Source organism: Echinops telfairi, unplaced genomic scaffold (assembly GCF_000313985.2).
Source record: "Echinops telfairi isolate 266 unplaced genomic scaffold, ASM31398v2 ScPeMD7_4;HRSCAF=17, whole genome shotgun sequence".
Lineage (NCBI taxonomy): Eukaryota > Metazoa > Chordata > Mammalia > Afrosoricida > Tenrecidae > Echinops > Echinops telfairi.
This window is the reverse complement of record NW_022103900.1, coordinates 45,590,760-45,604,948: the sequence shown is the minus strand read 5'-3', so window position 1 is coordinate 45,604,948 and position 14,189 is coordinate 45,590,760. Positions and strand designations below refer to the sequence as shown.

Here is a 14,189-nt window from a genome sequence, read left to right as displayed (position 1 = left end):
CTATGCATATGCATATGAGATCATTTAGTTAGAAGAAATGGATTAGATACTTCATTCAAAATTATGATATTCTCTCAGTTTGGAAACAAGTTACAAACTTGTTTGGCCAACTTTGGTTCTATGAATGTCAATGAGAAACACGCTTCAGACTTCGGGACAATACCTTCAAACTACAACAGGAGACTGTAGGTAAACTGTATTTTGCGCTCTCCGCATTCCGCAATAAAAACAAGCAAACTTATCCCTAAATATTTCAATTAGGAGTGAAACTTTCAGATCCTTTTTGAAAGTGATATGCAAATGTCTAATAAGTTCATAAAACATGTTTAGTGCTATTAGGCATTAGGAAAATGGAAGTTCAAACCACAGTGAGATATCACCACACACATCACAAAAATAAGACCGCACCAAATGTCACAAGAACATAGAGAAGTTGGGTCACTTATATAAACTGGTGGAAATGTAATATGGGACAGCTAAATAAACACACTCACACACACAGAAATGAGCACAGGAAGAATATGAAATCTGAATTAGGTTGGTAGATTGTATCGATATCAACTGGTTATGATATTGTACTATAATTTCACAGAATTTACTCATTTGGGGAAAATGGAATAATGTATATACCAGATCTCTTTTTATTGCTTTTAAAAATTGAATGTGAATTTGAAATGATTTAATTACCAATTTTCACTTTAAAAGCATATCTTTGACAATTACAGCTGCACTTGAATAACATAGGTTTTAATCAGGCCAGTCCATTGATATGTAGATTTTTTTAAAATGCTGTGTGATGCTTGTCTTATCCACATGAATACTAAATTTCTTCAGCCAATTGTGTATACTGGTAAAAAGTGATCTCTTGTGATTCTGGTGTATTATTCATTGTGCTTAGTGAAGCATCATAAGCCTTGAATATCATCATGGCACCCATAAGAAGGGTCATTCGTGGTGCGGGAAGGGCTTCAGAATTAGAGAATAGTCATGAAAATACTAAGAAAAGTTGAATCTCTTGATATATGCTAGATTGAGGTATGCAGCTACAGTTGCCCACTCTTTCAAGACACATGAGTGCATCATAAGGGCCACTGCAAACATGAAAAAGAATGTATGTCAGGCACGTCTGCTTTCTTCACCACATTTGTTTATGCACATATTTTGTCTTTAGTGATCGTATTGGGGAGGTGAGCATCATACAGTGCAAATTATTAGAACAAACTGTTCTTGTACTGAGATAAAATTTGAGTAAAGTGTCAAAGTAATATATATATTACACCTATCTTTATATATTTATATATAATACACCTGTCTTTATATATTTTTATAATACACCTATATTTATATATTTACATATAAACATATGGATATTTATACCTACATATATAAAATTTTTATTCTTCTTCCATCCATTTTTCTTTCCTACTGACCCACCATCATGATTACCCATCATTCACCACTAAGTAATTTCTCTCAGCTATGTTTCAATTGATCACATGGCCAGGAACACTACACCCTCCTCCAGTCCACTTTAGCACCCTTGCTATTCTCCTGCCCTTGTCATTATTGACCCACCACTCCCCTCCCCCACCTCCTCCTCTCCCATGTCTCCCCTTCCCCCAACTATAGGTCCATCACTGTCTCCTTGGGCTTCGCTATCTCAGAAGAAAAAAAAAAAAAGAAGAGTTTAAAAAAAAAAAAAGACCATATAAAGAGTTCCATGTTTAATTGTTATCCTGAACCAGAGCAGATAAGTTATCTCTCCGTTAAATAGAAGGACCTGCTATTATCCATCATTCTGGGCCCCAGTTCTCTCAGGGTTCCATATCTCAGGACCCACTTACCCAGAGCACTTATACTCTTTTAGTCCTCAGCATTAGTGGCCGAAAGGTGCATCTCCCACAAGTCCCTATTGCTATCTCCCCATCAGGGATGGAATGGTCTAGTACACCCCGCCTCCCACCATTCCACTTTTAGACTTTCAGTGTGGCTCTGTTGTGCGTAACCTCCAATCAGCTCAGACGAGGTGTCCAGTGCTACCTCCTACCCCACCCCAGTCAGAAGTCTATATTCAGCTGTCCTCCGGGATGGTACCTGGCTATTAAAAGATATAGCATCTGGGGTCTTATAGGCTTGAAGTTAAACAAGTACCTCTAACAGGGAAGCAACAAAGCTCACATAGAAGAAGCACACCAGCCTTTGTGATCATGAGGTGTCAACAGGAATAGGTTTCAGAAGTTCAGGAAACAAGTAATCAAATTGACGTGAAGGAGCATGGACAAAGTGAAGACCCCAAACCTATCTGTGAGCTACTGGACAGTCCCTTACAGAAGGACCACACAGAAGGGATGGTAAGTACAGAGTGCAGTATTGCACCTTTGAAACACATAACTATTCTCTAGCTCTTTCATGTTTCCTCCCCTCACTATTATGTTCTTGTTCTACCTCATTCATCTTGTTAAACACGAGTATGTTCATTTGTACAATTAAGATTATTTGATGCATAAAAGCCAAGATAGATAATCTTTCAGGGACAGTAACAGGAGTAATGATTCCCTGAGGGTACGGGTAGGAGAAGGGAGGTTCAGAGGAAAGGTAAGAAGGTGTAGCCGATAGTAATGACTGTGTAATCCCACTTGATAGGAACGGATAACAGAATTATAGGTGAATGGATATACTGGATGGTGTAAGGCATGGAAGACAATAATAATAGATAACATAACAATAAGGCTTCCTGGGGGTGGGGAGAGGTTGGGAGGAAATAAAGGGGAGCTGATATCAAGGAGTTCAAGAAGAAAGAAAATGTTTTGAAACTGATGGTGGTAGCAATTATACAATTATGCTTGATGTGATTGAACTATGGAAAGTTTTGCTATCTGTAAAAGCTCCCAATGAAATGATGGAAAAAAATAAAATTAAACTTGTATGTGGGTGAAGTATATAATTGAGGGTGTTTGAAAGTTCATAGAAAATGCAATGAAAGATGATGGAAAATTTACATGAATTTTTGGACCCCCTTATACATACACTATCCAATATATGTGTTAATTAACTGCTCATGTTATCCAGTCATCAATAGGTTATTCACGTATAAGTATTGGGAGAGTCAGAAATTACTCAGGGATTTTCAACTGCACTAGGGGTCAGTACCAATAATCCCCACATTGTTCAGTGTCAATTGTAGTCAAGTAACTTCACTACATGACTCCTTAATTCCATCCTCTACTGATTGTACTTTAAAACGTCATTAAACTAGATTAACAGAGCTAAATTATTCAACTTTATTCTGCATTGCTTATATTGTTCAACCTAAGACTCCCATATATCGTCCATTCTCTCTCTTATTAACTATTTCCTTGGGACAGTTTTCCTATCTGCCAACCATGGTAAAAAGCCCTTTTCCTTGGTCACTTTCTCAGAAACACAAGTATATTTATCCTTCCATCTCCAGCTAAAGTATCTCAATTTCACTAATTTTGTTATAAATCTTCCCTCTCAGTTTCTCTCCTACAGAAAGGTACTTTTTTTTCTGTTTTCACAGTGGCTCCTTGTATTGTCTTTAAGCTACCTGGAATTATTTTTTTCTCTTGAACATTAAATGTTCTAGTTTTGTTTAATTCAATGAAAAAGGTCATCCAATTGATTTTGCAATTTTTTTTGTCTCCTATTTCTCTGAACTGAGATCTTTTTGAGGTTTTTGTTTTCAAGATTGACACATAGTATACACAGCATAATGTTTTTTTAAACCTTTGGTATACTTCAGAGTATTTGAAAGAATGAGTAAATTGATGATTAAATCACAATATTATAATCAAAATTCATAATGCATTTAATTACTTGTATGCATATTTTACAGAATTATGATACTTTAGTGTCAATTCCTCTTGCCCCTCCCCCACTCTTCTTCTACTTCTTCTTCTTTTTAACTATTTGCAACATTTCTTTTGGTATTACGGCATTATCTACAGATTTGTTGCATACATAATAAAATATGACTGTGGTGAATAACAGTTGTATAATGAGAGAAACTGCAAGAAAACACACTTAGGAATAAAAATATCTTCTCTTTAAAATGTGAGGGAGGCCCTTTAAATTCTTTTTGATGTGCTAAAAGTGCTTATTAATGTTATCCTTGAATAGATTCAAAATCCACTGTATAAAGCATAGAATCAAGTGATTAAATAGTATAAAAATTCTCGGTAGGTTTCAAGGTGTACTTGAAGGTTGGGTAAACAAATACATTTTCAGTGGGATTACATTAAAGAAAAAAAGAAAAGGAGAAAGCCAAGGAAAATAAAATACATAGTGCACTAGATTTTTAAGAATAAGCCATGAACATAATGCTGAGTGACAAGCTAAGTTGCTGTATATGAGGCTTAGAAATAAACTTTAAAATATAAAAATAGTTTAAAATAGTAAATAAATCCTCTGTGGTATATAAACTGCTCTAAGCACTTAATGTATTCAAGACCGAGCAATAAATCCTAATTGGAATATTTAATTCAACAACAGATAATTAAATGCTGATTTGTTCTTAACAAAAACAAAGTTATTCAGACTAAACTGCCCGAAGACTGTAATTTCTCAGTCCTGGGCGATGCACACTCATAAAATGCCAAGTTGGGTGCTTTGATTAGGTTATGATACACTTTTATTTCAAGTATGTCACATATATGGATTTAACAGAAAACAAGCAAGAGAAATCCAGTGAATTACAATCTAAAAACACTTTCACAAGCTCAAAAATTCAGTACATCAGTGACGTGGCTATGTAAAACTGGCTTTACAGGTGCAGAAATGATGAACTGTGAGGCACAATCGGTTCAGAGGCGAAATTGGTTCTTGCATACCCCGGCCTGCTTTGCAAAGCTGACTGCTGGGTTTTAATTGGGCCTACATTTCTCAGGAGTACCTAAGCACTGGATTTTTCTTTTTTCCACTTGCCGTGTTTGAAAGGAAAGTGGTGCTATTCCCTGATCTTCCCTCAAGGTCAGGTAATTAATGTAGAAAATCAGTCTCCCTAGGCAGGGAATAATGGCTAAGATTTAATATGACTTTGGTAGCAGATATATTTGGATTTGAATCCCAGGTCTACTGTTCATCATCGGCAACTAACTTCTTTAAACAAGCCCCAGTTTATAAAACTTTAATAAGCTACCTTTTAACAAATGATTTTTGAGAAATGATTAATGCAAATAGTTTCATAGGTGCTTTACAAATAATAAGTGCTTAAAATGTAAAAGATGGCAACAATAATAATAATAGCTAATAAGGGTTCCTGTGGGTGGGGAGGGAAGGGATAAAGGGGAGTCGATATCAAAGAGTTCAAGAAGAAAGAAAATGTATGGAAACTGGTCGTGGTACCAATTATAAAATGATGCTTGATCTAACTGAATATTGGATTGTTATAATATCTATAAGAGCTCCCAATAAAATATCAATTAATAATGTATTAATTATTATGTATTTATTAATGCAGCCAAAAATTTGTGGTTTCACTGAATCCTCCTTCCCAGGCTAAGTGCAGAAGGCATAGAGCATCACGGTGAGAACACAGACATGAGAACAAGTGACAGACATGGACTTTTATAACCTGGTGACAGCCCATGCCCACCAGCAAGACTACTCTGTCTTCTTCTCACCTGCTGGGAAAAATAATGGATAATTTAACAATAAATATGCATGAGGAGAAAGCCAACTGAATAGTGTCACCTTCTTTCCTTATCTTATTCTTTTCATGAAAACTGTGCCAGGGATGCAGTGACCAGGCAGTTTAACCTAGAGGTCACCCCAGCAGAGACATCATGACACAATAATTACAATTGCCTATGGGGAGATATCAGTGGAATTCAATGAGCACCTAATGCAGTAATAAATATCCCTGTGGACATGAGTACATAATGGTCACCATGAAAGCAGGCTTATGTATATGTAGCTCAGATATTCGCATGTTAGTTTAGGAGCCTTGGTGGCACCATGGCTGATGTGAGGGCTGCTAACCTCAAGGTCAGCAGTTCAAAACAACCAGCCGCTGTGTTCCTCAAGAGAATGATGAGGCTTACAACCCCATAAAGGAACTCAGAAATTCACAGGCCAAGTATTGAATTAGATAAGGGTGCCATGAGTCCGAATTGACTTGATGGCAGTTAATTTACAGTTTTTAAGATATGTTCATTCACAGCGCTATAAAACCATTTTGTTCTAAATAATCACATGGGAATTGTCCTGAAAAATTCTATAAAGTGGAATGATCAAGGTATAAACTGAGAGTGTCCTAGTAATTGTGTAATTGTTTTCTTATGAAATTTAACAAAAGTTAAAATGTTTTAAATTTTCATATAAAATTTTAATATGAATTTTTAAAATTCATATGAAATTCTATATGAATTAGAGTTTAGCTTTATAAGCAAAAGAAATAAAAAACATCTTAGCCTCATTTCTTTCTAGCTCTGAGATATCTATGAAGGCGAGGGAGTGATACATGTATTTTTTCATGGAAAAGAAAAATCTAAACCACCATCAGTATTTTATGCATATTATTAAACAAATAAGCTACTGATTATTTTTCAGGAAATTGTTCAAGCACACACAGTAAACTTACTGTAATAATATATAAACGTATAGTTGCTATGCAACATGCTTTTGAATCGCTTTTAATAAGGAGCCATTATATTTTTGAAAATTGCTGGTAGTCTACTTCTGCTCAGGTTATAGCAAGCAAACAAATACAATCTATGCTATAAACCACTCACATAATGTTTTTATTCTTAATGTACTGATCAGAATCTCTCTATGAATATGTGCCATTACATAATTCTTCTCTTTGATTCTTCAACTGGGGTTTTTAATCAAATTTTCCATCTTTACCAGAGCTGACACATCCCTCATAATCTGCTCCCAATGGACACATCTCTTGTACTAAACAAAATTTTGGTAACAAAGTACCTCACCAAAGCTCACCAAAGCACCTCAGAAGAAACAAACCACAGAAAATCACTGCTAAACATGCTATGGAGTGCCATTCTTCTCTGGCACACATGGGGTACTGTTCATTGTTTGTTTGAAGTGTTTGTTTATCTCTGCTTTAGCTTGTTGGAATAGAGAAATAATTCAGGTAAAAATCTGTAAAAATGTATAGATGAAAATCCCCTATAGAGAAGTTCTACTCTGGCTTGGTCACTTGGAGTCAGAACTGACTTTAACCTGGTAGGTCTGAACCAAAACAAACCAAGCCCACTGTCATCCAGTTAATTCTGCTGCTTGGCAACCATAGAGTAGAATTGCTCTTGAGACTGTAAATCATTACGAGAGCAGAAAACCTCACCTTTCAGTCAGTCTTGTAGAGGCTGGTGCATTTGAACCTCCACCCCAGCAGTTAATAATCCAATACCTAATCCACAGTGCCACCATATGCACCCTGCCATCCAATGATTCCAAGTTACAGTGACCCTATAGTGACGCTGTGGTTTCTAACTCTGAGGAAGTAGAAGCCCTCATTTCCCCTTAGATTGGCTGTATTTTCAAACTTCTGACAATGTCGTTAGCAGCCCAACATGTAAACACTAGCTACTAGGGGTCCTTTTTCAAAACAAGAACTCACAAATGTAAAGTTGGCCACGAAGTTATTTGTGAATTGCTATGTCCTCTTGATTTGGGGGATAAAAATAAAACAATATATCTTATTATATATATTTGGCAGTAGGTTTGTAATAATTTATCTTTATCCCTAGTATTAAGAAGACTTATCAATCAGTAGACAACCATTTAACCAATCCAACTTTGGCCTGCACTTTGTGTGAAGAGTCTCTGGATGGCACGGAAATGGTCTTATGGCACATGACTTACATGGTGTTGGAAGCGAAAGTGTTTCACATTTCTCCATTACTTTTGAGTTTTCTTTTTAAATAATGTTATTGTCTTTTCATTGAATTCTGACACTGCACTGTAAGTGCTTACTTCAAAATGTGTACACAATTTGTTTAGCTCTATTGTTTACACTCTTCATAATGCAAACATTCTTAATATATCCATTTGTCTTATCCTATTTCCAATAAATTATTCAGAGTTATTTTGGGTCACTATGTTTCAGAGCTGACTCACAGCTAGTATTGGACATTTTTAGGAAAAAAGGAGAGTGTCAAATTTTGGACAACTGAAAAATATGGTATTCAATAAAACAGTATGCTTTTAAAAGAAATGTCTGATTTATATCCTCTGCTCATAAATTCTGATTTAAGATGTAATTCATACAGATTTTGAATTATTTGTGGTTAAATAGCACCATCACAGTCATGTTTCAATATTAAATACTCCAAACTACTTGCAATAAGTACTCTTGAATTGTTTTAAACCAAATTTAGTCCTTTTTATGGCTTTTGTTTTCTTATAGATCCCCCTGTTTCTTTTGTTTTCCACATGAAAATAATAACATTTCAGTTGAACTTTAATTTAGAAAACTACCCTGAATTTGAACGGTACTTAAAAATCTTATGAAAAACAGTACAAATTAAATAACTGTTAAGGGTATCATTGTATGATAGCTTTTTTCTACAGACTACCAGAAAGGAATTACTCTCTTAACTCCATTGATGCTAAACAATTATTGGATGATCCTTATTAAAAATGAGCTACTTCAAATGTCAAGCAATATAGTTCTTGTTCCAAAAGTAATATAAATGAGAGGAGAATGATTTTTAAAAGTTAAATATGTTGTACAGATATCTATGCACAAACATGTACCATATTTTCAGAAAGAATATCTGAACCCCTGACTTTCAAACATAAAGTGAGACCTAAGGTAAAAGCCATTGATGAAGACCTTGGGGGAAAAACTCTTTAACAATAACTGAAAATGCTTATTATTAAGGTTATTATCTCAGATTTCTATTCAAATTTGATTAATATGACTTGATCTTATCAAATGACACAAAATAGTTTTAGGGTACATGACTGGCACTATGGTTCAAGTGAAAGTATTTCACATTTCTCGCTTATTTTGAATTCCTTTTAAAAGTAATATTTTACTGTGTTTTCACTGAAAGTGAGCACAGCAGTGTGGGTTCCAATTCAAAAACGTCTGCACAAATCATGTAGTCCCAGTGTTTGTGGTCTTCACAACGCAGACTTGCTGAACATTTCCGTCTCCTCATTCCATTGTCATGGATTTAGTTTTCCTTCCCTCTATATTTTTATCTTATTTTAAAGAAGGTTTGGACTCCAACGGATTTTGTTGGGTGGCACATATTTTCTTTTCTGAAATATTACAGTGTCTCACTATAATATTATTTATATTGTGAGCCAATTTGTTATATAGCTGAAAGGTAATGTTAAAGGCTAGGTTTGGTTCAAAGTAAAATGCAGCAAACTATGGGTCTAATCCTTTAAACTCAGACAACCGAACCCCCAAGATATTTGGCTACTCTAGGAAGTATCCCTAGCGATATTTTTAATGTGTTTTACTATGTGTTTATTCCAAACAAAACATTTTTTCTAGGTTTTATAACATAATGAGTAGATAAGGAGGTTTGGCAACAATTATTCTACTGTAGACTCAAATTTCCTTAAGTCATCATTTATCAAGGTGACAAGGGGAAATCTGAGCTGGCTAGAGGTCCTGTCAGGGGCAGTGGTAGAATCCAGTCTCAATCAGATCCTCGTGTGGAAAAGCTTCTTCATGTCGGTGTCAGTTATAACGAGACAATAAGAAGGACGGAGCTCTCTCTTTCCCTCTGCAACAGCCTGCTTGCTTGCATTCTGCTTTTGGCTCCCGGGTCAGCGTTACAGCCCAGGTGGCCCATCATCCCGGGCAGTTGTCAACATCCTGTAAGTTCCTGTGGACCTTGGATCTTCCATCTCTGCCTGCACTGAACTATGACCCTCCAACTTCCTCACACACCTTCCCGTGTCATCCGCTAGCAGCCGTGTGAGCCTTGAAGAGGGTTTCTGGTTAGCACCACACTCATAGACACTTTTTGCTATAAAATTCTTTCTTGAAACAAAGTTCTTGCTCATACATATATGAATGTCACTGGCTTTGTTTCTCTAGAAAACTTAGCCTAATACACCTCTCATATGATTTGGTTTCACGTATTATGCTTCCCAGCTATCGTGTCTTTTACACATTGAGGTTTGTGGCCACATTATAGCAATCAATTTGACTGGTGCCAGTTTTCCAATGGTGTGTGTTCACTCTCTCCATTCCATTTTGGTAATTCTCACACTATTTCAAAGCTTGTCTTGACACTGTTGCAGTCATAGTAGAGTATAATATGGTGTCAACGTAACTTTTATATGCACTAGAAAAACTGTGACTTACTTTAATGCAGTGGTCTGGAACCAATTTTGCAATTTAACCAAAGTATGCTTATACCTGTAGATTAATAAATTGGTTAATTTTGTCTAACTTATTTCTGTTATTTATTCTATCTCAGAGATCTCAGACACTTCTACATACACAAATTTAAGATGAGCTTAAGGCCCTATTGCTTAGTGAAGCGGAGTGCTTAGTGGAGTGGACTGAAAGTGGAGACAGATGAAGTGTCTTGGGATCAATCTCCACCTACAGTATGGATTTTGCCTCAATATAAAGGAAAAAGACATTTCTCACAACTGGACCAATAAACATTACAATAAGGGTAGAAAATATAGAAGGTGCCAAAAATCTGAATAATCAACACACGCGGAAGCAGTAGTCGAGAAATCAAACGGCGTATTGTATCAGACAGATCTGTTGTAAAAGACCTCTTTCAATTGTTAAAAATAGTGAAGAAGCGATCTTGAGGACCAGGGCATGCTGACCCAAGTCCTGGTCTTTTCCCTGCCTCCTGTCCATGTGCAAGCGGGGCACCATGGCTACGGAAAGCTGGAGGAGAATGACTCTCTTTAGATGACTGTGCTGGTGAAAAATACTGAATATACCGTGGACTGGAAGAGAAGAAGCTAAGAGCTCTTTGAAGAGGGTAGCCAGGATATTTCTTACAAGGGAAGATGGCAGGGATGTTGTCTTAGTACTTTTGACACGCTATCAGGCCTCTGGAAAAGAACATCATTCTTCCAACGGTCAGCTTTAAAGAGGAAATCTCTCAGGAGATGGACTGACTCAGTGGCTGCTCTACTGGGCACGCAACGAGCAGCAATAGTGAAGACGGTGCAAGACTGTGCAGTGTTTCATTCTGGAGGACATAGGGACAAAATAAGCTAGAACCAACTCAACAACACTAACGAAGCAACAAACAAGACTATCTGTCCTGTTGTAAATGTGTAAAGGGAATAGAGGGAAGAAGTCATTTGGCAGACAACACCAACCTTGCTTTATGTACCCTTCAAGAGAAATTTTTTTTTTTTTTGAGAATGAGCCAAGGTTCTCTTTCAGCATTCTGGTGTTTTACCTGATGGTTTGTTATGGGCCCTGAAGGCAGAGTGGGCTAGACACTGAACTATTAACCACACGGTCAGCAGTTCAAACTCACCTGCCACTCTACAGAAGAAAGATGAGGCTGTCTATTCCTATAAAGAATTAGTCTTGGAAACCCAAATAGGGCAGTTCTACCCTGGCCGACAGAATCACTGTGAGTTGGAACCAGCCAGCTGGTTGTGGGTTTGGTGCAGAGTTGAATGCTGCTGTGATTGAAATACCACAAGTGAATGGTTTTAGCAAACGGAAATGCATTCTTTCACCTTTAGGAGGTTGGAAGTCCAAATTCAAGGTGTCAGCTGTATGGGAAAAGTTTCTGTTGGTTCACAGTTTAGGAGAAAGGTCCTTAGCGAGTTTCGGCATCTGTGGCTTGAGGATTATCTGGAGATTTACAGGAGTCAATCTTGGCATCTATCTTCCCCAGCATCTAGCAGCTTCTCAGGGCAAAGGCGCTGGTTCAAAGGACCACTTCTGGATTTTCTTTCTTGGCAGTTTAAGTGCTCATACTTTCTGTCCACTTCTTTTTCCTGTTATATAACACTTCTCTTTCCTCTTCCATAACAAAAAATGCTGCAAGCCACATCGCAAAGAAACTCACCTTTCATGGCTCAGGCCTGTGACCTGATTAAGATTGCTGTATCCCATGATAATCTTCTGACATAAGATCATAACTGATCTCATTAAATCACATCATAGAAGTTGATTACATTGTTACCTCACTGCCAAACCACTAAGAATCATGAAGCAACTGACCCGACATATATTTGGGGGGACACAATTCAATCCATGAGTGTTGGGTAATATAAAATAACTAAATAAACACAATGCAGAATGAATAAGAAAGACTACATACATCATTCTTAACATACATCATTGTAACTATTGTTACAGCATAATAACAATCAGAGAAGCATATGCACATTGTTTTGTATTGCCTCTCTCAGTGTGTCAAACAATCACAGTAAAAACGAGATGTCTATCAGCTTATAACAAACTATTTATTACTCAAAATACTACAACATACTTATATACTATTTAATTTTTTTTATTTTACCTCCTTACCCTGTAAAATATCTCTCCTGAGGGATTTAATAAGAACGATGAATTTCTGAATTAATTTACAACACTGATGTTTAATATTTTCTTTGAGTTTTAGATCTGGATACATTCTTTAATATCTGGTTTCATATATTAAAAACTTCTTAGATTGACTATTAAAAATGAAAACAAAAACAAGCAACTTACCAACTGGTTCCTTCTGATTTTGAAAGAGAATCTTGCTATTACTGCCATCCATGTTTGCCATATTAATTGTGTTTCCATCTGTCCAGTACAGTTTCCTTAGCACAAAGAGATACAGATTAAAAAATATTAGATGTGGATATATTTAATGAGTGGAAACACGCACTGAGGAGAAAACAAATATTAAAATGTATTTCTGACTCAAGGTTAATTCTTTCCAGGAAATCCCAGTGTGCTGTGCCCCTTTCTGATAGTAACCACTATGTTGGCCTTGGGAAAAAGCACCATCTGTTTTTTTTCCTTTCATTAAACAAAATTTATCTCATTTACATTTTTCCCACATTCATAACAACATTTAAATATGACTATAATAAATTATTATCACTTTAAGTAATTCACTGTTGTAGAACCATCCTGGTTGTGGAGAAATGAAACACATAGACAAAACTAATTTGGGTGTTTCCTTAAGAAGGATGGGGAAATAGCACTTGCTTTAGCTCTAGAGAACCCTTTCTAAGGTTCATGATAAAGAACAAAAATGGTGGTGGAATTTGATGTGCTCAGCATTGGCCCGGACATCAACATGTGATAAATAATATATTAACAACTGACATTCTAATGGGAACCAATTACTTTCCTCTGCATCTCTTTATCCTGACCTGTTGCTTCTAGGAAACACATACTAGTGACATTTTATTATGCTCCAGATCATAAACTCCCTGCTGGTGGGTCATTTCCCACTCATAGAGACCCTTCGGACACAGCAGAAGGTCTCCGGGCATCTCTGAGATCATAAATGTCTACGCAGGCCATTGGCCATGTATTTCAAGTGCAGAGCAGTTAGCTGGTGCATTCGAATGACTGACCTTTAGGGTAGCAGGCAGGTGCTTTATCCAATGTGCTGTTGTAGAAACTATAGAAAAAAATAACTTTTCCTCAGACATGAGAACTCTCTCATTGGAATCCTTGTTATAGTTTCTATATTTCCATTTACTTTTTAAAAATTGATATAATGTGTCATCTGGATTAAACCATGTATATGTATGCATAATATATATCATTATATATATACAATGTTGTATATATACACATATATAGGTTTTAAATGTAGGAGATGTGCGTGTGTGCGTGTGTGCGTGTGTGTGTGTGTGTGTGTGTGTGTGTGTGCATGCATGTGTAATCCCTCAAAACACACTGCCATCAAATTGATTCCAACAAATAGCCACCTTAAGGACACCCATTCTAATGGAACAGCCCTGGGGCATTTCACTTTCTTCTGAAAAGTGAATGTTGGGTTTGAGCTAAGAACCTCAAGTTCAGCAGCCACATCTGACCCATTACATGACCAGGAATCCTCACTTATGTATCACATTGTTTAAGTCAGAGGACACACCTAATAAAAATGTTCTACACAGGGGCTTCAAAAATTTCATGGCAAAAACCCCATTCTATTTTCATTCCATTTATGAATATCTTGCATCTATAAATGGGCACTGGTGGCACGGTGGTCAAAACATTGTGCTTGCCTCCTAAC

The 14,189-nt window shown here is 36.5% G+C and overlaps 1 protein-coding gene across 1 annotated transcript in view; it reads right to left on the bottom strand.

Moving 5' to 3' along the window:
- Positions 1 to 14,189, bottom strand: part of LRP1B (LDL receptor related protein 1B) — a 1,686,774-nt gene that overhangs the window by 648,995 nt on the left and 1,023,590 nt on the right. The window contains exon 27 of the mRNA XM_045298375.1: positions 12,659 to 12,753. Within this exon, the coding sequence (XP_045154310.1) occupies positions 12,659 to 12,753 (95 nt within the window). The remainder of the gene's footprint in view (positions 1 to 12,658; positions 12,754 to 14,189) is intronic.